A 25,875-nucleotide genomic window follows, 5' to 3' on the forward strand; every position below is an offset into this window, starting at 1 on the left:
CAAAGCTTTTAAAAATGTACATGTCTTATCAAGGAAAGCACATGCTTATAACAGGTTTCTTGTGGAAAAAACAACCACTTTGCCTGTACTTTAGCCATCATGCAGTGCCCATAGAAGAGCAGAACAACATCTTGAAAACATTCACCATGATTAGGGACACCTTTAAAAACTTGAAGGCCAAATACACAGCACCATTAAGAAACTCCTGGAGCAATATTGTTAATAAATTACTCAACCTCAGGAATACATCAGTCAAATAATACTAATAGCGTTCACATGTATTTAGAAAAATATCAGTTTCCTTATGCTCGTATTAGGAAAACCAAAGGGTAAAACAGGTTGACTGCACTCAGTGATTACACTTTTTGCTATGAACTGCTAATCTGTGTCCTGCTTTACCGATATAAACAGGAATTCTTGGACTCACATGAGCTCCAGGTAGGAAAAGAACAGCTGGGATCTGCCACATGGATTGAAAAAGTGAATTTAGCTTTGAAATGAAAGAGGCAAATGCTTGCTAATATTATTAAAGTGATTCTAAAATAAACGTGCATCTCTTCTTCGTAGGGTAATATTTAAGTTAAACCAGCTTGTCCAAAACTTCACAAGCATGATGTTCATGTTTTATACTCCCGGCAAACAGAATAACAATAGGGTTCCAAGAGTGTACACAGAGACAAATGCTTAGGTTGCAGTGCCTAAATATTCATGTAAGTATTAACAAAAGGAGCAGCCAGGCCAGCTCCTCTTGTCACTATAATTCAGAATATGGCTATGTTGTTATCCCAGAGTAGAGGAACAATGTCTGAGTGTTCCGAAGACAGCATGGCAATCTGCAGCCTGCAGACTTCTGACATTCCCTGAAAGTTGAGATACAACTATTTACTTGATGTTACAAAGCAAGAAGAAGGTGGTATCCTTCATCAGACAAAAGTTAACAACTTTTTCATAACACAAATCTTGTTAAAATCTGAACTTTTCATCAGGATCACATCAGATCTTCAACTCCTTTGAACTGACATTACGAATTAAACTCAGGAAACTGGTGGCAGCAAGCAGCTTTCTGAGAACTGGTGCCTTTCTAGAGGACAAGACATGCAGCAAAGACAGCTGAGCTAAAACGTGGTCAGTGCTGTTATCTATACTGACCTGTCAGGTAATGCTTGTAGTACTGTTGGCATCAAAACTCCAGAAATTGCTTTGTACAGAATTGAATCACAAACTCCCACTATATTCACTACAGTTGAAGAACCCAATACAGGCAGCATATGAGGAGGCATCCCTTGCCAAAAGTGCAGAAGAAAACTTTGAACCTGCAATCATGAGAAGAAACGGGAATGTTTAAATTAAAATAATCAAAGGCCACAAATACCATTTTCTTTAAACAATCCTGCTTACATAGCATTTGTTTCAACCCCAGGTGTGGACTGATGGTGTATAACACAGGCAAGGCATATTCCTTAACTAGATAGGCTTATACTGTAACACAGCACACAATAGGATAATCAACCAAAAGGTGAGGAGACACTCTGAGTTGGTGCCAGGGTGTCTTTGTGCTACTGCAGTAGAGATACCCATGAGAACCACTGTATTTTTACCTTCCATCAGTGGCTGGTGAGTGTAACTCTTTGGCTTCCACATGTCAAGCCTTTTTCTCTCTCTTTGCTCTCTGTCCCTGCATACAAAGGAATGCAATCTAGGGCTTGGTGTAAGAAAGGAGAGAAGGATAGCACACGGCTTACAGAGGTAAATATACCATTTTTTGTCTTTGTTTCAGAAAGAAACGCTACACTTTTGGATTTTTTCTTTCCTCCATTATGAAGGAAAGAGGAGAAAGAATGGAGAGAGACAAAAAAGAAAATGGGGAGGAGATTTCAGACACAGCAAAATATACCTGTGAAAATTTTCATTTAGGAAATAAAGGTATTAGTCAGTGAATGATATGGTCAGTTCTAGAGGAGTCAGAACACTGGCATTCATATATGATATATATGAATATATTACATTATATTATGTATATGAATATATATATGATAACCTTCTGCATGCAATCTGAGTAATTGAAATGAGTAATTGAACCAGGTGCAGTAAAGAACATTTGAAATTCATATATTGTTGCTGTTCATCTCTTTCCCCAACATTGATCCTGACTCATTCCCTAACAAAATATAACATCCTGCTCTCAAGAAGGTATTCTGACACTCATCCAGCAACATTTCCTAAATATGCATCATGTATTTCTCACATGGAAACATATAGACTGGGTACAATGACTTAAAATACCCTCAGCTTTAAAGCAAAAGAGTATGAGAATTAAACATTGAAATGAAGAAAAGCAGGGGGTTTCTTGCCATTGTTCAGAAGGCAGAATCAAAAGACCCATTTCCTTTGATTTTGTTGTTTTTTTTTTTTTTCCAGGGCCTGGATGCCATATTTGAATCAGTACCTCAGCATCTCTACAGATTTCTTTTCCTGAACTAGAAGCCTTCTCCACATGTAATCTAAACCTGCTTGCATTCTAGTGATATTTTATTTTCACCTCTAATTGCATGCACTGCCAGAAAACCCTCAAAGTCAGTTAAATGCATAGCAGGTACAAGCCTTATCCATTTCTAACGGATGGTATCAACTGCTGAGCTGCTGGATGGTATGAATGGATGGATGAGCTAATGGATGGTATGAACTGCTGTGTGTGCCTTCCTAGCTGCACTTCAGTAGAGCTGAGCAATCAGAGACTTCAGTACATTTTTCTGGGATATCTGGGATTTTGTATGCACTGCACCAGCCTGTACCATTGTTATAGACCACCAGAGCACCTGCCTTGGGTTTGTGTTGAACACTCAGAAGGATTCCTTAAAACAGAGCTCAGCCCAAACTCAAAGCCTAGAAAAGTGGTCATGGACATACTTCTTGAGTTGTAAGAACTGAATTGTCCAGCATCTTGTAAGAGGATATTACTACCTTAATTCAGCTGGAGAATGAAGAGACAAAAACATTCCTATTGCTTTCATTCCTCTAACTTGCACAGTGTTATGAGATTTAACATTATTGGTCTCTTTACATACTCAAGTATAGCCATTTTTCATTATTCATGAAAAGGATCTTTCATGACAAAAAACCATAAGTTTGTAATATCACATTCAAAATAAGCTCTCAGATCCATTAATACCTTACATATCATTAAACTACAACTGTAGTTTCTAACCATACCTCATCAAAGTTTGCTCTTATTACAGTGTCCAGTATTCTTTGACAGTGAGTTCTATACATCATAATAAAGGTAGAAACCTGAAAAAGAATGAGAGGGAGACACACAAAAGATCATTCTACTTCAAGAAATCTGCTTTTAAAAATATCAGAATATAGAGAACAAAAAAACAAGTTTTTTCTTATCTTACCTATGCACAATTGCAAAAAAAAATGAAATCAGTTAAAGTCTAGTTAGATTAGTTAGGTTAGCTTTAAGATGAGTTTTCTTCTTAAAAGTAAATTCTCCCTTTGAATTCACGGATTTTTCTATGTCAATGGGGATCCTTCAAATATAAGAGGAGCAAAAAGCTTCAGTGAGATCAAAGACGAGAATGTGGCCCTAATTAGGACATAAAGAACTATAAAACCCTATTCTTTTGTCCACTTTACATTGATACTACACATGTGAATAGCATCAGAAAACTAGCAAGCTCAGCCAAGGGCAGCCAGAGCACTTTTGTCATATATGCAGATAGGATTCTCTTAATTTCTAGTCTACAAGGGTAAGAAATGCACTCGGTCACTCTCTGCTCATGGAGGCATCAGAACTGATTTTCAGTCTGTCAAATCTGTTCACAGATTAAAGAGCTATAATATATTTATAAACAGTTCCCCTCAAACCTCACCTGCTATATGCAATGTAACTTTAATAATAACAAGGAGCTTTAGACATATTGCACAGCTATAGTGTCAGCTGCCTGTTTTAAGGGAAGACATTTCTTCCTATTATATGAAGTAATTAAGTCCCCCATAAATAAAGACAAACTTTATTAAACTTACTCTGATTTAAAGTCTTTATGTTTTAGGTAAATCTTTCATCCAGATCAGGGAAAAAAACCACAAGACAAGCTGAGAATAGATTTCCAAACTGTTACCTTCTCCTCTGGCAGACTGGCTGGCAGATTTAGATCTTTGACATTTGGAAACTCTGGCAGTAATGTTCCCAGTTTGGATCGTGGTGAATACGCCACTGTCTGTTTGGTTACTTCTTTTTTTCCTGTTTCGTTGACCCAGGCTGCTCCTTTTTTAGAATACATCACATCATAATACTGTGAGTTTTCTTTCACTGCAATTCCATAATAGTGGTACCTGATACATAGAGAAGAATATTTTATGAAGCAGATTGTTTGAAAAGTAAATAATAAAAAACGGGAAAAGAGAAACTGATAATGCCAACGGTTTCTACAGCAAAACAGATTGTTTAATAGTTTATACATTATTAATAAGCATTGATTCGGTAGCAGAACATTGAGGTAATATATTGGGCTTCCAATTATCTTTCCTTCTGGTAAAAGTAGCTCTCTTCAGACTTAATAAAGCTGACTCTGTTGCAGGGCAGGGAAATAATGGACTTGCTTTTTCTTTTTTCTTATTATTAAAAAAACCACACACATCCTAAAGCTACTTGTTGGCAGAGCTCTGCCATGCAGCTGCTCCTTTAGTTTACAATAAGCACAGGTACAGACCCTCTGGACTGGCCCTTCTGTTGTTATTTCAGCTCCCTGATTCTCAGACTGTTGAGGGCTGGTTTGATCCTTGACAAGCCCGAGTCTTTATTGCAAATGAGCTGATCAGAAATGTTTCAAAAATTGAAAGCACTTTAATGAAAAGAGAAAGTGGGAAAAAGGCTTATGTTGGAAAGCAGTGAAGAGTAGGAAATGTACAGTTCAAATTATTTGCTTCATAACTTAGCATCAGCACTGGGTTTAGATCAGCAAGGGATACTACAGAACACTGTAACTCTGCCTGTGCAGACCACAGTGGGGATGACAGATTGTGGCTGTGCTGTAAAAATTGTTTGGTATCCTTACAGCACAATCTGTTCTACAACTTAACTTTATTATAGGTGTTATAGAAGCACTCATTATCCAGTCTAACTCTTGCATCAAAACAACAATTTTTAATGATTACAAAATGCATCACAAGATTGTATTGGTCATGTACTTTTGATTTACCCAGCTTTCCTAGAAGGAATTTTCAACGAACTTCCAGTTTTCTCTTTACGGCCTATCAAAAGCCTATCATACCATGGTGAGACAACGTCTTGTTGATCCCACTGTGGTGGCAGGAGAAGTTGCCATCTCCAGAAGTTTGTTGTACTCCCCAGACAGTTAGTGATTTCAGAGCACTCTCAGCAGATCTGTTCACTTGAATGGACTTGAGTTTGCTTTAGGCAAACCCACAGATCAGTGCATGTGATAATCTCCAGCAGAAAGTGGGGGTAAAGAGCTGGAAGCCTTAATCTTGTCTACCAGAACAGATGGACTGAGAGGAGGCCTGGGGAGTTGAAGCAAACTTCTAGGACGTGGCTCCCTTGCCATGCCCATTGAGGATGATCTTTATTATCCATTGAAAATAAAAGCTGTCTTGAATACAGCGTTAAATAATCCAAATTTTCCAGGAAGCTTGAAAATCATATAGACAGCAACAGCCAAATTAACTCCAAAGGTTTTCCAGATACCCTTCTCCTTCAGTAATTTTACCATCCCAAATAACAAAAACTCACTGGTGCAGTTTACAAAGATTCCTTTCAAGCACTTCTCTGTATTTATATCAGAAAAAAACCTAACTTAATTCAATAAACAGGGCCTGAAAGTTTGATCTGTAGAAGAATAATATGCAGACAACACAATCGTTTTTGTGGTAAATAGTAGACTGCTTTTTACTCTCATGGATCCAGTATCTGTAGCATTCCTTTAAAGAAAGAAAGAAAATTCCCCTTCACAACATGTAGTTTCCATCAGTTTAACTAACCTCTTGTGTACATAGTTGAAGAGTTTCAAACTAAACTACAGAAAGAAATTGGCTTTCATGTTTAGCTGCCTTCTCACGGCTCACCTGCGGTGGAACTGTTTTTAAGCTCAGTGCGATAGAGAACAGCTGCATGCTTGCAGCAATAAACCCAGCTGCAAAAAAAGAAAGCCTCAGAACTGATGACCAAGAGCATAGCACCATTGTAGCTCTGAACTTTGTAATGTTACAAAGCAGCAGTGCTATAAAAAGACTGAAGGCAGAACAGTGTGAAGTCAGATAATCTTAACCACTTCTATGGCCAAATTTCCTTTGGCAGTAGCAGGGAACTGGAATGAAAATCATACTGGCAGCAATTGGTCACCACAGCTGGTGATAAAGGGACTGAAGCGTTAATGCTTAAAGTAATTTCTTTATGTAACATTTAGTTGCAATGCAGTTAGATATTCCTGAAAGCAAAACCAGAGCTCTGTTATAGCTGTGCTGCATCTAGCAAGAAGTGTATTTATTGTAAAGAAGTACAGTGTGCACATACTGTGTGTGTGTTTATACTTCTTGTACAATATATCCTTTTCATTGGATCCAATGAGAATGACTCCTCTGTATGCTATTTATAATCCTTGGGGTGTTAACCACTGATGAAGATGCAGACATCCTCTTTTGGAGCAGAAGAACATAATTTCATAACTTACGAGGCTGCAAGATTTGATTCACTATGATCTCCCTCACAGGAGTAACCAGGGACTCTCAGGGGCCAAGCATCTTGTGAAGCACAACCAGCATGCTTTACAGAAACCCCTTCTTGTTTGCTACACAGGGAGCAGAACCATTGCAAAGGTGGCATGAGAGGAGTATGTGACCTGAAAGCCTCTCTGATAGATATGAAGTTTAGGGGGGAACTATGCAAGAAATATTAATTCTCATTGATATTTTAACCTCATCAAGAGTAAAGAGACATAATTCTTGGAGACATAAGACATCTTCAGTCAGCAAATCAAGAGCATCTTGCGTCTCTGGGAGACTCCAGATAAACGACCTGTAGCAGGAGCTCCAGTTTGGAAATACAGCAGTGCTCATTCCTTTAATTTAAAGGGGAGGACAATTACCAAACTTGTAGCCAATGTCAAAGTGATTTGATGTCTGATAGTGATTACTCTCATACAAATGCTTCCATAAAATAACTTGTGCACACCTTCTCTCCATCTTTATGAACCTCTACAGAACTTATATTCAGTGCTAAATCCTGATTCTTTGAGTCTGGACCTTCCATGCTTTCTTCATGTGCTGTTGGTCTAGCCCAGAAATTGCACCTGAGAGATTTCTGGTACCTTTATTATGAGTCATGTTATGGTAGCTCTGAATCTGCATTTGGGAAGAGATTTTAAGTCTTCAGTTAACTGCTTAAATACGGCTAGTCTAGACAAAGAAAGCTGATTTATATAATCTAGGAGAAGCTCAAGGTGGGGGAGAGGACATTTAGTCCCATCAAAGAGATACTCCTTGGCATGGACCACTTGTTAGTTAATTTTTATGGCATTTCTTTTAGCATCTTAATTTCTTTTTTTTTTTTTTTTCTTTAAAGAGTGGGTCATTCTGTCTTTAGCACTTATGTTCAATTCTCATTGCATATTTGTCTCTCAGCATTTAGCAATGCTGTGTTTATAGACTTTGTTTTGAAAGAGAAACTTTAGAATCATAGAATAGTTAGGGTTGGAAAGGACCTTAAGATCATCTATTTCCAACTCCCCTGCCATGGGCAGGGACACCTCACACTAAACCATATCACCCAAAGCTTCATCCAACCTGGTCTTGAATGCTGCCAGGGATGGAGCATTCACAACCTCCCTGGGCAACCCATTCCAGCACCTCACCACCCTAACAGTAAAGAATTTCTTCCTTATATCCAGTCTAAACCTCTGCTGTTTAAGTTTCAACCGGTTACCCACACACTGCCCCAGGTTTTCATTTCCCCTCTGTAGTTTTCCACTTTAGATCTGTAGGGGCTACCATTAGACAGCCCTGTAGGATTCTTTGAAAGCTACCCAATAAAAGCAGACTTTTAGTTTATTTTTTAGAAGGCTTGTGTTTGCCACAAAAAGCTCCAAAGATCCAGCTCCACTGGAAAAATTTAATAGAGTCCACAAGCAGAAAAGGACATATAAAACCACTGTATCCTCTTTATAAATTGGTAGAATCACATATTGTCAAAAGCTGGAAAAACTCAAATACCCCAGGAAGTGCATTCTTTCTGAATCAATTTTTCATTCTGGTAATAGGATGAGCTGTACCATCTTTTGGGTAAGGCAATAAATTAATTCCTTGATCACTTAAAAGATACATTGGATTTCATTTACACATGAAAAATGGTGGTTAAATCCAGGTTTGCAAACAATTTCATCTTAGGCCAATGTATGTTACTACCTAAATTCCAGATAGCGTTCTGCCACCTGTCCTCTAAACTGAAGCATGATGTTAACCAGCTGTGATTTCCGAGCCTCCAGCAGTAGCTCCATTACCCCTGGGTGTGATTGTCCTTTACATTGTGTAAAGTGAGTTGAGATGAAAGACTTTGTAACAACAATATGGAAAATAACGCTGAAGAAATCAGTGAAAGGCCTCCACTGGACTACCTTTGCAGGATCACCACTGAATCAATAAGACAATGTAAAGACTACAATGGAACCTCCATCAAAGTTGGTGTTTAAGTCCCCAAGTGGACAAATTATTCTCTCATCTGATACCATTCTATTCAGTAAAGCCAGAGCCAGATGGGGCCCTGCATGAGATGATAATAATACCATACACTGCTTACTTTGATTGGCCTCTGGTTCCAAGTCTTCTTGTTGTTAGCTGTGGAAACTGTTGCCTTATTATCTGCAAATAAATAGAAATAATATTAGAAAATATGAAAAGCATGCTTACTAATAGTTTATATAAGATGCTAAGGCAGAACAGCAGAAAAACTGCACTGCAATGTCAGCAAAACACATGACAGGAGAAATCAGACATAAAGCTGTTATTTTTTTCCATAACTGAAAGAGGGGAAAGACTTTAAAATTCAGTATAATTCCATTAACTTCAATTACATTACTTAAAAAAAAAGAAAATCAAGAGTTACTGGAGTAGAATAAATTTCCTAAAAAAATCTAAGGTTAGTTCTGCCTCTAAACTAAGAAGGATCATGCTTAGAATTCGCTTACTATTTATTTATGTCAGTTTGCAGGATCAGCAAATTTGGGTTTGCTGCAAATAGAGGGAAATTTCCTTTTGAGAGTGTTGGAGGCTACAGTTCTCTAAAGACCTTCACAATCCTGCCATTAAACACTCCTTTTCCTAAAAGATGATTCACTGAATAGATTTTGGTATTTGACAGGGGCAACACTTCTACCAGGGAACACTGTTGCATTTGCAAAGAGAACTTGTAATCAATTTATCCTCTGTGGAAAACAAGTGCATCTCAGAAACAGCAGGGTATCATCAAGAATCTGGACTCTAGTCTGTCAGCAGAGATTAAAAGAACATTGCTACTGTAAAACAAAACTTCTTTAGTGCCAGATGCATTTAAGGAAATTGATAAATGAATGCAGATCATGCCTTCACTAATCAGAGCCTCTGAGAAGCAGACTAGTACTGATGAAAAAGCTCTGCAGGGCTCAGCACCTCATAGGATTGAACCCGATTCTCAGTGTGATCTGCAGTAGGAGGAAAGCTCTTCTGGCAGAACAGTCATGCAAGAAAGATTTCAGTAAGCCTTGAGGATTCACCTCCAAAAGGAATTTCTTCCTCTTTAAATTTATAATCCATTTTAACTGTATTTCCATCAAACATGTTTACTCTTTGGGGCACACATCAGCTAATATTAAAGGAAAACAGGCATGCAAGAAGAAATGTAACTGTTCAACTAGAAGAAAACGTCAATTAAAATTGATTAAATAATATGGATTTTTTTTTTCCATTAGCCATTTTGCCCCTGTTGTAAATATTTAATCCTGATTGATGACTGAAAGCTCTGGAACACATATTTGGATCAAAAGGTGCTATATAAGTAAAGACATTACAATGTCACATATTTGACAATTTCTTCAGTATTTTTCTATTTCTATTATTTTTCTATTTCTTTTTTTAGCAAATATACAATCATCCTCTCTTTGTTTCATGTACAAATTGACCTGCCTTGGTTTCCAAGAGCTTTGCACAACGTGGCTGATGTCAGAAGCACAGCACAGCCTCAGAGCCGCTAGGTTGTTCAGCTTTAATTTCTGGAGCAAAACTTCAGCAAACAGTAAAACACTTTTGTGGAGCTGTGAAAGTTCAGCCTAGCTGTTTGATAAATGAGCAGACAGGCAAGCAGCCCTTCTTTCTTTTTTTGTATGGATTCAATGAAGCCTGCCTAAAGAACACCACATGCTGTTCCAGCTACTGATCTAACATTCCGCAACATCTCAGCCTTCCAAATTCCCTTTAATTACACATTAATCCCACCCCTCTCCCTTTCATTTTCTGCAGACAGGGTTGGGGGCTCCACAGGGCTGTGGGAAAAAAGGCAGTGTTGAAGAACTTCTTTCTGAGGATGAGAGTTTTGGGCTAGGGGATTTAAGAAATAAATATTTCCTCCTTTTTTGGTGGTAGTTGTCATTCAGAAAATACCATTCCTCTCCAAAATTTGATTTTACAGCAGTAGAATCAAAAGTAAATCTTAATATTAGAGATACTTTTACCTTATTTCTTCTTTTGTAACAACATAAACCCATATTACTTTCAAGTCTTTCTAGTAGTGAAGTGTTGCAATGCACACTGTAAATGCTACTTTATGAACCATATGCCATGGGAGTTCCTGGGATTTAAATAAATCAGCCAATTTCTACATACCAGGGCAGAGGTGATCAGGAAAAGAGAAGAATAATGGAGCAGTTGATCAGATGATCCCTTTTTCTTTTCTTTGTTTGTTTCTTTTTTAAACCCAGCACATTTTAAACAATGAAAACCAGCTTCCAGGGTGCAGCTGAAAAGTATTCATCACTTCAAATATTCTATACCAATAATTTAAAGAAAAAGACAGACAATAATCTAGCAAGCCTTTGGAAAAGAAAAAGTCAGGACTTTTGACCTAATGCTGCATATGTAACGTATGTATAACATGGCATACTCATGCACGGGTGCTCGTAAACATGAGCATGGGTATTTGTGTTTGGAATAAAACAAGTCTAGTACTAAATGAATTAGCTGTTCATATGTTTATATTCAGCTACTTTTATGCAAATCCCTGTGCAAAGATATTGCCAAAGGGAGTGAGGTTTCCCCAAAAGGAGAGCCAAAGCTGGATCAGGCAGGGCAAAGTGGAGTTCACTGTGTGCTGAAATCAATTGCAAAAGCAGAAGGCCCAAAATGCTGATCTTTAAAGTCACACCTTCAGCCTGAAAAGTCACCCTATAAAATACACCATCATTGTGTTCCAATTTATTAACTTTAACGACCTGCAGATGAAATTACTTAATTTTACAGCTGAGTGGGGAAGGAAGGGAGCTCCTAACCATCAGACATGAAAATTCAGGTTTGGATCTAAAAACCAAGTTGGATCATTTTCCATTCATCAGTGCAATGGGGTTGCACAATCAAATGAATCAAGACCAGACCACGCAGTTTGAGCTTCTTTCTGAATGGAGCCCAGTCCCTGTTCTCACAGCAGTGCTGGCTTCTCGACAGAGGCAGTGGTAAAAAGATCTCATGGGTGGTATCCAAGGGAATTTTGGAGTGGACAGGCTTTTTACCATTGTCCTTCGATGGGACTGAAATTTCATCTCATACTTCTCCAAAGTAACCACAAATTCAGCTGCCCTATGAGATATGCTAAGTAAAAGGGTACAGGTTTTACTTTTTTCAAAGTAAAATTCCACCTAAATTATGTGGCAGTTTTGACTGTTAGGCATTATTTTATGCTACTTGGTATTTTGGTTTTGAGACAGATGTAGACCAGGAGTTTCATGTGCAAGTAACTTCTGTCCCTTCTATATTAGCCTCAGAAACTGACACCCCTTTAATTTCTGTCTCAGATACTAAACTTTAGTTGTGTTTTCCCTCTCTCTTCTGAGCCCTGCTCAAGATCTGATCTTGCCTTCTGCCTATAGAAGATCTCATACCTTTTTTGATTAAAAAAATATTAAGAACTGCCCTTCTGCAACTCCATAGATTTTTTTTTGTGATTACCTACTGTATATATAAGAGCCAAACAGGAGTCATTACATTATAAAACATATATATAGTTTATATGTTTTCAGGATGCTAGTAGGGTTAGGGATCAGCATAACCCTTTTGCAGGCTTTTCTGATACATGCTATTAGGAACACCTATGCAGGTGGAGTGTAAGGGGACCTTTTTCTTTCTGACAGGCCTTTCCTTCTGGAATCTATGGGCAGCCAAAGTGAACACAGGAAAGAAATGTCTTCTCATATTCTTTCAAATTGAGATTACAACATTGGGAGTACAACATTCAACATATATTGCACAGATCTTGGAGATAACAGGATTTTTATCCCTTTTTGACTTTTACATCTAGTAGAAGTGTCTGAATAAACTTGAATTAAATATCTGGTTGCTTGTATTATTGGTTGTTCTTGAAATAATGCAACAAAAAAATAAACAAGTTACTTGAGCATCCATGCAAAACACAGAAAGCTTCATGAACAGCACCTAGAAAAATGCACTTGTTCTGTAAAGGTCTGTATTGTAATCTGCACAATCTATTAACCTTAGACATGGCTAACTGCAGGAGCTGTTCTGTTACCCACAAATGGCTGCAAAGGTGCATTCCTTTATCCTAATTACTGCCAGCTGTAATTTCTATTACTGCATCTCTCCTCACATCTCCAGCACAACCAGGGCCAGTTGCAACTTTAAAATGAAGAATCTGTTGTCTATTTTGCCTTCATCCCATCACTCCCCATTGTGTTTACTATCAAACTGTGAAATTTGTTTCCCAATTGTTGCATCTCCTATGACATGAGATACCAAAACAAATCAGGAAAAAAAAACCAACACCAAAACCATGCTATAAAGCATCTTAAGCATCTGTCTTCGTAGAATCATTCATAGAATGATTTGGGTTGGAAGGGACCTTAAAGCTCATCCAATTCCAACCCCCCTGCCACAGGCAGGGACACCTTCCACTAGACCAGGTTGCTCCAAGCACTATCCAGCCTGGCCTTGAACACTGCCAGGGATGGGGCAGGCACAACTCTGCCAGAATGAGAAACAGATTTCAGGCTCTACGCTCTGTAGTTCGGGGAGGTTCTAGATAGATTATAAATATAGGGGAATAAATTGTCTTTCCTCTGATAAGCACTATTCATATGAGGGCCTGGCTCTATCTCAACTCAGATTTCAATACCTTTATCTAGAGGTCATGCATTTGTTCTACAAAGTTAGCACAGAAGGCCTGTGCTTATTTACCAAGTTCTGTTGAGGTTTTTTAGCCTTAAACTTCTTTGCCATGGCAGCTGGGAAGAAACCAGTAATGGCAAATATAACTATACTCCCACACAGTATGCTTTCCTTATTCACTGCTGTGAAACAAACAATGCTGATATCCACAACTTATGGTAAGTGTGCTTAAATGATAAGTAGGATTTTTAGGCTCATTCATCTTTGGCTTGGTACTACTCCAGCTGAACCATTTTGAGGTTTCCCCATGGAAAATCATGCCCTGAGGCAGTCTGTTACTATTAACATCTGTGTTAACAAGTACCTTTGGCCTCAAAGATGGCTTGGGGCTGGCCTTACACCACATTACCTTGAGAAAAAGGTCAAGAAAGCTATGCCCAAGAAGCATCCACTAATAAGAAAGAGCATAATCAAATTAGTCCATGGCAAAATGATATCCCTGCGCAGGGCAGGAGGGTTGGAACTAGATGCCTTCCAACCATATCATTCTATGATTCTATGAAAATAGCATTTCTGTCCCTCAAATCCACCAAACTGTGCAAAGAAAAGAGGTATGACTGTGTCTATATCCTCTCTAATCTTTGCTCGTTTACTTGCATGGCCCAGGAGAGAAGACTGTAGTGTACAGATCCAGTATTCTTGACTCCAGATCTGTTTTCTGTTTAGATTCAATAACCTTCCCACTTCTCCTGCTTTCATAATTTTGTGGAACAGGACATGGTCTGGCTATAAGGTAAGAACTTGTTTCTATCACTGATTCACCTGAAAAAAGCCTCTGGCACTATTCCTAATGCCTGTGCTCAATTCTGCCTGCTGTGGAGGTTAGAATCTGTGAGGAGCTCCAACTGAACTGGACCCTTTAGTGAAGCTTGTGAGATCTCTCCTTGATTCATCTACACACAACAATATCCTCCTTCAGTATCTCATCTGGCCAGATGGAACTCAGCCTAAGGCATGATCAAACAGATTACTGCATCCCAACAAAAGATGCAAGCATCAAATGATCTGACTCAGATGCTTAGCTGAGCTGCAGCCACTTTCAGTGCTGACTTGCTGAAGCCAGGCAGATCTAAAACCCTGCACAACTCCCCCTGCTCTGTACTGGTGCCAGCATGCTTACTGCCATCACCCAGCATATCTGTGGGAAAAGGCTGAGCGCCAGGATCCCTGCACTCTGGCAGACCCTGTGCTTTAAGAACAGCCTCTAGGATGTGTTGACAAGGCATGTGGTACAGCAGCCCAGAGGCCGCTCTACTTCATGCTGAAGACCTAACTAGAAGCCAGATGCCAGTAAAAATCTCTTTGCTAGAGAGCAAATCTTTGGGAAAGAAAAGCCACTCCAAAGAAACTGAGGTGTCCCAGCTGCTTTTATTACTCCCCAGGCTCGAGGAAAAAAAGGGCAATAGTCAGCAATAAGAGATCAGTGAAGCAAAGCCAAGGGTGAAAGGACCTTTCCAACTACACTGTGGCACCCCCACTCCTCACACCAGCATAACTGCTTGCTTCTGTGGCGTTGGTGTTATGGCCTCCACAGAGGAGCTTGGAAGATTCTGGATCTGGAAGCAAAGTCGTGTTGGTGTCCTTCTATCAGGAACCTCAGCTATTAAAAAGGGATGAAGAAGAAGCAGGGACTGCTTGGATAGCACTGACAGGCTGATACAGTCCTTCCATGCAGTAACAGGAACCACATCCTCAGCTTTAGGCTGAATTTTTCCCCCAGTTCTTTTCTATAGTTACTAGGAAAAAAAGTTCTAACAAGAAAAAGATCCCTTGTGTAGTAATTGTTCTTATAAAGCAAGTGCTGCTTTAGTCTATTGGAAGAGAGCACTAAGAGTAAATTTGGCTTTGCTGTACCACTATTATCGAGGCTACTTAGAACCAAATATAAAGCAAAGGAAAAATCTCCACACCTTCAAGAGAAGTATCTCCTTAGGCAGAGCAGGCAATCTCCAGAGGTGTGCCTTTCAATACAAAGACAAACCAGAACGCAATCACATTGCAATATCATTATCAAAAACATTTCAATAGGGCTACTTGTCTGTCTTTTTTAAACATTAAATATATAAAATATGATTGCATGAAGCTGTAAATCTTATTTATGCTAATCATGCTTGGAGGAGCAGTCCTGCTGGCAAAACTTGTGGGCATAGAGACAGTGCATAGTGATAAAAGAGGACTCTGGCTGGTACAGCTTGTACCTCCCTGGAGCAAAGAAAACTGTTGGAAAGAAAACACTTTCTGCTGGTATAACTGTGTCTCAGCCCATTTTTTTTTGGAAACAGAGTGGAAATATTGGTCAAAAATGTAAATGATCTCTTTCCTAGCCAATATTGGAAACCTGATGTGGACTTTACCCTTCTTTATTTAGTGAAACAAATTTATCAGAGTCTAATTGTTACTTACAGCAAAGCTGGCCAGTGAGCAACAAAGAGGCTCTAAAATTTGTGAGCATTCATCCCTGTTAGACCTCCTTATGCTGCCAGAAGGGTGTAAATGGACCTCAGGCTGGGGAAGAAGCAGCCTGCAAAGTGTCAGCCTCCTTCGGTTTCCTTTTCAAATATCAATTTATTAAGGTTTGTCAAAAGGCGTGGCAGGAAAGCGCCACAATTAAAAAAGGCAAAACAAAAGAGGAAAGCATTTAACCTCCAGGGGGCATATGAGAGTTCTGAGAAGAACACTTCATGGGGATAGGTTGCACCATGAGAAACTGAGTGTTCTGTATGAGAGATGTGGCAGGGTCTGGGAAGTGGCTTAGAACTACACAGTAAATTTAAATCAGTGAACTGAGGAGGTGGAGTATAGGGGAAACCTGTATAGAGGAGGAAGATTACATCTCCGAGGGGCTTAAGAAAATAAGGTTCATACTGGGTTACAAAACAACCATGAACAAAAATCAGTGCTGGAAATAAAAGTAAAAAGGAAGCTCAAAGACCTACCAACTCACCTGAACAGCTGGGTTACATGCTAGAGCAAGGAGAGAACTAATAAGCCTTATGGTATCCATCCATACACAATAATTACCAAGGGGCTTGGAAATGCCCAGAACATTCCTGCTTTTTCTTTTATTCAGTGAAGGATCCAATTCAGAATTATTTGGCTTTTGCAACTAGACATAGTGAGAATAACGACTTGGAGCCTTCATCTACCATAATTCCTAGCTCAGTTATCACTGGCATTTTATGTTAGCATGTTGCCCAGAGAAAAAAAACCCATACACCTGCTCTGCCTTCCCTGCGACAAGCAGTGGCAGAAGTTCCAGTTGGAAATGCCCTAAACTGCTCTCCAAGACCACAGACAGGGTCCCGGAGCAGAGCCCAGGGCATTTGCAGCACAGGGCTGAGGGGCACAGGACTGCCAGCTTTTTTAAGTGACCTCAGCAAGAAGGCTTTCATTCCTTCTGCCTGGAGACTAATTCACAAACTAAACATGTTCACTGTGAGAAAGCTTGTTCTTATATACAGCATCTTACTGTTGACAACTCAGTGACATACCTGCCCCTCCTCATGGTACTTCCCTGTCTTCTCACTGCTTGCAAGGAATGTTTTTACTTATTCTGCTTCACTTCTGGATTAAATCGTAATCCCATTGAATACAATATGCTTTGCTGCCTCACTAAGAGCAGAATTTTAACACTGGAGTCTTCACTTGCTGGTGCTGAGCTGTATCAAGCAAACACAAGGTCCTTCCAAGTCACTGCTTAGTTAAAGTGTATGGGTAAAAGAGTGCTTGGTCCTGTCTTGCAGGCAGGAAAAAAGTTCTGTAATGACAGACTAAGTAGCATAGCAGATTGGCAAATGCTGGTATCAACAAAACTGCCTGTAACTTTTACATATTAATTGGGAGAGGAAAGCACTTAAATCTTAGCTATCACATTAAAGCTACAGCTGCCTGTGTTATGTAAGAATATATAACATTAATTACTATATTAGTCTTCTTTGGTTTGTATGTACTTTAAGCAGCTGCTTTTAAAAAGGTATTTATTTATCCAGTGATTGTGTTCTTTCCTCTTCTTACTTTTGTTGCTATTAGCCTGGTTTCCTCAGGAAGCAGTCTATGAGGTATTACTGTCTCTGTTAATCTCTCCCAGACCATTTTTTGTTTCACTAATCTAATATTACCAAACACTTGGTATCCAGTCTATGTCCTAGAGGTTTAACAGAAAACACTGGCTGGATAACAGGGAGAGCTTAGTTAAAACTAAGAAGGCAGAGAAGAAAGCTCAGGCTTTAGCTGAGCCGTTTGGCACTGCCTGACTGGACAGCCATGAGCATGAGACAACTAGGCAACACTTTAATTGCTCTGAACCAGCAACCGCTTGTGCTGCTTATTGCCCAACTGTTGGCACATGGGGGGAGGAGAGAAAAATAGACAGGCAAATAGACGGAGAGATGTGGAAGAATCTAAAAGTAACGTAGAAAGAAGGTGCAGCAGATGTGTCCAAAAACTGAAACAATCAAGACCTTGATGTAGTGACTAGGATCTGGAAATTATTGAATGTACTGCAGGGAAACATGGAGATATTATACAAGATTTAGGTAAGGCTATGGATTTAGAGAACATCAGAGAGGGCAGGAAACAAAATCCATTGGTTCAGCTGTTCACAAACAACTTGTCTGTTCTCTGTGCCATGCTCTGTTGTGGATATAATTGACTTACTTCAGGCTTAAGTAGTAAATAAAGGCTGAAGTATTGCCTACAAAGCCTTAATCTGGAGAGATCACTCTCAGGCAAGTTTCATATGTCTTCAGTGCTGATCTTAGAAGGGAAAGCAACACTGTTCTGATAACAGAGATGTAACTGAGTAAGTAACAATACGTTAGGATGTTACTTATTACAGATTGGTTTAATGTGCTGAACTCCATGTCTCTTTCTAAAAACTACCAGTCTGGTAAAGAAAAAGCTTAAATATTTAATGTTGCCCACAGAGCTAAAGTTCAAAGATGAATCATAAATTTAATGTGGCCTACTGAAAGGCCAACTGTCTACAATTTCACAGAACAACTAGCTCCTTTCTCTGAAGGAGATGACAGCTGCAGGGCTCCTGATGGTGCCCAAAGAGGACAAACATGTCTGCGGTCTCTGTTTCAGCTGCTAAGTGCAGAACCCCTCAAACAGCACCAATTTTACTGCACTGCCTCCAAGGCGTTCATGCAATACATGTTGCCAATATGGTATTTAAGTGAGATGATAACAACTCCAAGCTAAAACTTGAGTTGAGGTACTCATCTGTGTACCTGCTTCTAAGGAGAAGCTAACTGCAAACTCTTGATTGAGGGTCTGCCTTACAGATCTTCAGGACTGTGCAGTACACTTTCTTTGCAATAGCAGGTTGAAAAGATCTGCTCTGGGTTCCGTGGATGCAGAAACCTGTTTCACTTCAGTATTTGCGCCAGCATTGTCTGAGGTTCCTGGACACACCTCAGCAGAAGCCTCAGTTCCCAGATCCAGAAGTAATGGCCACACAAAGCACTAGCTTCAGCGACTACTAGGGTGACTCTGTATGGTTTCTTCTCCATAAACAAATAGGGAAAAATTCCATGCATCACTGCTTCAGAGCTTCATTGCAAGCAAGTGGAAAATACTTGGACCAGAGCACATGAAAACCACATTGAAATGCCATGATTTTTGAATGGCAGATGCTGTACCTGACTGCTAGGTCAAGCTGCTCCTACAAATGAACAGGTATATTTGCAAGGGTCAGGGGAAAAGGAGGATAGAGTACACTCTAATATACACGTAAAACCAGACTGCCATACACTGAGAATTGGTGAAGCCCCTGACAGATCTGCGTTATGATTAAATAATTTCAGAATATTTACACCTTGCAATCTACAGAAGTTTTTAGCAGCAGTAAAAGTAGCATCATGTGAATTCTGCCCACGATCCAAATGTGTTCGCTCGAATGAAATCTATTTCTTGTTTTCAATGTTCCTAAATTACATGTTGCCACTATAAGTACCACTTGGTATCAGTAATAGGTACAACAAACAATTTCATTCATACTTACTTGTGGAACACCCTATCCAGTCATTAATGTCTGATAGTGGTGTATAAACATAAGAGCTTTACTGCTTGCATCTGGACAATACACATCTGCATCTGTGCTAAGAATGCATCTCTGCTGTGAGTCTCGAATTGACTGCACTGACTCTTACTAGAGCTGTACTGGAAAGTGGAAGCATGAGAAATCGCAGTGCAAAGGTAACTTGGCAGCTTGTACTTGCAGTGCCATGCAGACATCATTATATGCTTTCTAGACTTTCACATCTGGAGGCATTGTGCTCCACTGTGTGAATTTACCATTGTGAGCTGGTATCATTAATTCTAGGATTTCCATCTCGTGTTTACAAGAATAGCATAGACAGGCTCCAGAGTTCGGTTATTGATATTTTACTCTTCTATTTTTAAAAACTATGTATTTGTTAACACAGTGCAGGTCACAATGCACATGTGTTTATACTGGCTTGTATACAACTTCCAAGCTGCCAATATTGTATTCCCTTCCAACATCAGCTAGGCTAGGGACTGAAGTAATCAAAAAAACAGTGTATTCTGGAGCTTAGTCATGATTAGACATTATTACAACCATAAAAATACTTAAAATCTTAGCCTTTTCCCAGTAACTTGAATACAGAAGATTCCATTTATATACATCTATCTCTAATGGTAAATGATGACTTAATTCATTTCAGTAATCTGAACTCATCTGAAGCAGGTGGGAGCTCAAGGCTTCATACTGCTCTTTAGACTCACCTTCCCAAAGCTGGCGGCATTAACAGGTTGCGTGTCATTTTTCTCACAGAAGTCCAAGTAATGCATGTAGAGAGCACTTCGAGGAATGCAAACACCTTCCGCAATCTCATAGTTCTCTTCCAGCCTTGAAAAGCAAATATCAAACAGAGAGAACTGCAAGTATGTTGGATGTCCTGTATAACAGACAGAATGCAAAGCTGTATCTTTGAGACCAAGCATTCTGCCTTCTACTTCTGTACTAACTTTTCCCTGCTTTGTTCCCAAGTGCTCCTTCCAATTCACTTCCATAACACTTACTTGCTTGATTTGGTTCATACTTGCTATCAAAAACATAGACTGTGAGTTCTCAGGCAAGTTGAGATTAGCACAAAGCGTTATTAGGTTTTGACCATGCTCCAAAATGACAGTTTAAAAAAAAATTACTCATGTTCTGTTATACCCTAAAAGTATTCTATAGTAAACAAATGTACAACTACAAAATAACATTCACTGGGGGGAAACATGCTCTCATTCTTTATAGGGAACGTCACCTTTGGTTCATGACGCTCTTTTCACCTCTGTCCAGCTGCAAAGTTCCTTACCTTGAGGAAGCAGATGTGGCTGAAGCAAGTTATTTGCAAATACTCAAGATATGATGTGCACAAAATCATATTTGTATAATGCTTTCTTGCTATAGCTTATGGATAATGTAAAAAAAAAGACCCCACGATCTGAATACAATGCTGAATAAAACAATGAAATAACATCCTCCTCTGTCTTGTAGGAACTGTTATTATTCATTTACACACACAAAAAAAACCCTAAGATTTTAAATTATGCATCAAACATATGAATAGGCATATGCTTAATCATTAAAATCTGAAATTATCTCAGTGAGATTAATACCAAGACCAGTATAAAGAGACTAGAAGAAACGTTCCTTTGAAATAACATTTTAATGATTGCTGATCTAACAAAGTTCAAGAGATATTTACATACATGCTTAACTTTAAACCAATAAACTTCAACCCATCAATCTTGTCATCCCTGGTGTCACTTGTATGCATATATAGTTATATATGTGTTTGTTTGCCTTGTTGGCTAGGAGAAGATAGGTGCAACTTCCTCCTTAAATATATTAGAAGATTATTACATATCGTCAAAGACCTCCAATCTTACAGTAAATAACTGCTTGTCATTTGATACCTATAGAACACCTTCCAGATATCTAATTTGTCTCCTCCATTGCCTTTTCCAGGACCTACCTACCTTCCATTTCAGTTATCGTGATCATTTGTGACTGCAAACTATTTTAATAAGATATCCGGCTAGATGAATGGAATCAGTTTGTATGGGCAACATCTATTCTTCCTCGGTTTCTACAGAAATATCGTCATGGCATCTTTCCTCAAATTCATAGCGCTTTAACAAAACCTCCTTTCAAAACCAGGAGAGTTCGTTTGTATACTATAGCTGCTAATTGGAATGTCAGCTTCCGTGACCAAGACAGGACAGAAAGAAAAGCAGTTAATTATTTCTGTTCATATCTGATGAATTTTTCTCTTTTTCTCCTCTCTTTCACAGAGAGTCATTAGTCTGACACTGAACAATGATCCATTATACCTGAACTTTTTTTTTAATGATCAAAACCCCATCTTGCTCCACTTCTTTTATTTTCCTGTCTTTTATTTAACAACTTTATCGTATTTTGAATTCAGCTTCGTTCTACAGTATTGTAGAAAGGTAATGAACTCAATCTTCTACCTAACAAATCATTACCAGAATATAATAATACATATATATAACATTTTAAATGTTATAATAAAGCCATGTGAAATCCAGTAGTCTTCAATGAGACCTTTTGTATCACTACAGTATAGCAATAAACCCCCTAATTGTTCTACAGGAATGAAAATTTTATCTGTCCCTATTACTGTTTTCCTCTTTGTACATTTACATACTTCTGGATTAAATTACATTATTCTATAGAGGAGTCAGACTGGGTTTTAGTTATGAAGGCAACAGAACAACTCTGGTATTAACCACTGCTAATCACAAAGGATTCTAGAACAGATCAGTTTCAAAGCATTAGTAGTTTCTCAGAAATTGTTATAATCTAACAAGAATCCATCATCTAGCAATGCTTTACGTTCCTCTTTTTCACTTCTTTTTATGAATGTTGAAGCAAATAGGATAGTTTTGTTGACTTTAGCCTCACAACACTGTTGCTATGCAAAGCAGCTACACTGTAAGCAACTAAACTGCATGGAATTAGGTTGTCTGTGCTTTGAATAATTCTGTTTGCAGAAGTAAACACACACACCCCCCAAATGAGGTTAAATAAAGTTTCACACTTACAATCTGATCAATCAGTCCACTAAAGAAATGATCATGAATGTTTTAGAACCAAGTGTTTAGCAAGGTATAGCTTTATAGACGCTAATGAACACAGGAACATGGGATAAGAAAACAATACTAGATATTGGTATTGCCATAATGGTTATATTTGTGCTCACATAATTTCCCCAATTATGATGTATTTGGCAGTAAGGTGACATTTACCAGGCCTTTCACTTCGTTTTCTGTCATAAATGAAACAAAAGCACCATTCCTGTTTCCAGGAAAAGGATATTTAGCTGGGCTGAAAGTCATCCAGAGATGCTATTTGGCATCTTCAGCTATTTTTTCCTTATAAATGAGGACATTTATAGTGTTCAACATAGTTTGCCTTTGGAGAGGCATAAGCATCTCAATGGGATTGATGTTGTCGGTTCTTTTCAGCAGGATGTCAGGCAAGGGATAACTAATAAACTGATGGCAATATGAACCCTTTATGTATTTTCCTTGCATCTTTCTTCACTTACCCTACTACTTTCTTCCTCTTCTTTTTGCTTGCTACTGATACTTCCTCTGTTTCTGCTCTCTAACACTCCATTGCCATCATTAGCTGTAAATGGTAGTAGCATCAGGCAAAACCGTTAACTTAGAAAAAAACTTAAACCTACAGGAAGTACTCAGTGCAGCATTTGGGCATGTTGAGCACAACCATGGGTTGCTAGCTGCTGCTGTAGTTCACATAACCTCATGCTACTGCATCCAGCTTTCCAGATAAATATTCAGTATCTTCACCCAAAGAAAGCTTACTACTTTAGCAAGTTACCATACCTTTTGAGCTTGTAATTTTATTTAATGTATCAAACACAGTTTTTACAGGAAGCACCAATTCAAAGCTGCAGTGCATAGGCTGAAAACCATATGAAAACCACCCAAAAACTGTTCTATGCTATAGCTATTAAACTGCGAAACTTTTACGCATAGGCCTATTAATAAGTGAGCCAATCATATAATTTAGTTTGACAGCAGCTAAAGAAATCAAACTTGAAAACTTCTTTGCTTTCTGTGACTCTATGTAATTTTAGGTGGAAAATGGAATGGAGGAAATTACAGATGCTCCGAAAGACTCAAAGGGGAGAATGTCTGACCTGGCTAAATGTCTAACAAATACAACACACAGGTAGTAAGCCAGTATACTACCAAGGTGGAAGGGAAGATGACGTAAGCAGCCTTTTCAGAATCAAAATTCTAGGATTCTATTGCAGACACTGCTGAATGAACATTACCATGCACGCTGCATTCCAGGAGAGCTCAATATCCCAGGAGTTTAGGGATTTACTAACCTTTATGACTGAAGAAACTTGAAAGCATTTGGCAAAAGAGTGTTTACAGTATTTGCATGTTTTCTGTTGCGAACAGTATCACTGGCATGTTCTAATTAACTCTGACTTCTTGGCTACTACATTATTTGCTCCTAACTGACTCTAGTGCAAAATAAACACTGTTCTGAATTTGGGACTGGTAAGCCCTGCCTTCTATTTTATTTTAGCTAGATAGTTCTGTCATCTTTCTTGGACTGTACTGAAGTTATGTGTGTGAATAATGGAAAACAATAAAATAGCTCTATGACATTTCACTGTCATTTTAATAATTTTCTCCCTGTCTGTAGAGATTATTCCATTTTCTCAAACTGCTGAAAAACAGCACGTTTGTGATACAAATAGGTACAAGAAAGCAATAGTTCAGAATTAACTGCCTTTATTTATATTTGTCCATGTCATTACCTGCACTGGAAGTACCTGCAAGTTTTTTCAAGGCAGAACACTGAATACTTGCAGCAACCTACTAAATCAAGGCACAGGTCTTGGGATTTTTTTAAATCTGAAAGTTGACTGATCAACTTTAAAAGGCAGAAAGATGAAATAATCCGGATCCTTTTACATGTATTTCACAAAATCATAGGATTTCACAAGCAGAGAAAAATGGTAATATTCACTGAATAAATGATTCTCTGCTGTTTGGTCCGTGACATCTCCCAGCAGACTGACAGAAGTAGAAAAAATAATTTTGCCAACAATTTGTTAAAAACACCCACATTTTTTGCCAATAATCTTATCTTTTCACCCATAAAACTATGAGAAGTACTTACAGGTGAAGTGAAGACCTTTGTTTAAAAGACTTAAAGCAAGCTAACGACATATGTGTTTTCAGATACGCATGCTCTGAGTCTTCTCTGTAACAGAGCTCTGTTCTGCCAGATACAAGGAACCTCCTGAAAGATGCTTGATCACTTACAATATTAAGAAAGCTAAACCAGAATTAAAAACCTAAATTAAGGGAAAAGTCAACAAAAGTCTAAGTGATAACGTATAGAAAGGGATGTCGGAAGTATAAGTAACATTACATAACGTGCAGCCTAAAATACTGCTGCAAATCACAGGGAACAGCACTTGTTCATTTTTCATAGCACAGTAACTGACAAACTTTCCTCTCCCCATCTTCTCTTCTTTTCCCAATTACCTTTCTTTTTTTCCTCTCACTAAATTTGCAAGGGAATTTTGACAAACAAATCAAACTTCAAACTCTGTCTCTTCTTGTGTTCTACATTAAATTACAGAGATCTCATTTTAGTAAAACCCTCAGTAAAGGTGGGCTTCATTATACTATGAAACAAATGGAGTCTTGAAAAGAAATCTCAGTTCTAGTTTTCTTTTTGTAGGAAATATAACAACGATGACAAACCACTCATCTCCGGCTGACAAGGTGGCAAACTAATACGCCAAACAGAACATCTAAACTACATCAGAGGTTTCCCACATTGAAACAAATCCAGCAAGTGTAAGTTATTGGTTGGGAAGTGCTGTGCAGGATACTAATGAGAGCATTAAACACTCACAGTGAAAGTATCTTTAGAATTGACTAAGATGTCCAAGACCTCTATTCTTTTCAGCTGGAAAAATCATAGGATAAAAAACGCTAACAGGTTTTCTTGTTTTTTTTTAAAAGCATCTTACCATTGCAGTGTCGCTGGAGTTGAGTGTGGTTTTGATGCTCTATTATTTTCTTTTTCCTCATCTGTTAAGAAACAAAAAAAAAAACTATGTAATTTCAGTGGGAATTGCTCAGGCATTTATGAACTGGTAAGAAATCCTGCAATATATAAAAAATATTCTCAAGTGCCAAAGCTTTCTCAAAATATTGGATGAATTGTGGAAATGTAAATAACGATATTCCCTGGGCTAGCAATCTGTAGATACTGCTTAAGGCAATAAACCTTGCAAATATCACTGATACCAAGAGCAGAGCAGTGTGCAGGAATAACCACATTGGAAAGGATAAATTCATATGAAGAAAAAAAAAGCATCTCTTAGA

The 25,875-nt window shown here is 38.5% G+C and overlaps 1 protein-coding gene across 1 annotated transcript in view; it reads right to left on the reverse strand.

Moving 5' to 3' along the window:
* RFX4 (regulatory factor X4) overlaps positions 1-25,875 on the reverse strand; it is a 91,966-nt gene that overhangs the window by 38,962 nt on the left and 27,129 nt on the right. Inside the window, exons 3-8 of the mRNA XM_005150423.2 lie at positions 25,518-25,578; positions 20,191-20,314; positions 8,813-8,874; positions 4,125-4,338; positions 3,211-3,288; positions 1,150-1,313 (exon numbers count right to left, since the gene is read on the reverse strand). Coding sequence (XP_005150480.1) covers positions 1,150-1,313; positions 3,211-3,288; positions 4,125-4,338; positions 8,813-8,874; positions 20,191-20,314; positions 25,518-25,578 — 703 coding nt within the window. The remainder of the gene's footprint in view (positions 1-1,149; positions 1,314-3,210; positions 3,289-4,124; positions 4,339-8,812; positions 8,875-20,190; positions 20,315-25,517; positions 25,579-25,875) is intronic.

This window comes from Melopsittacus undulatus, chromosome 5, assembly GCF_012275295.1.
Source record: "Melopsittacus undulatus isolate bMelUnd1 chromosome 5, bMelUnd1.mat.Z, whole genome shotgun sequence".
NCBI classification, from domain to species: Eukaryota; Metazoa; Chordata; class Aves; order Psittaciformes; family Psittaculidae; genus Melopsittacus; species Melopsittacus undulatus.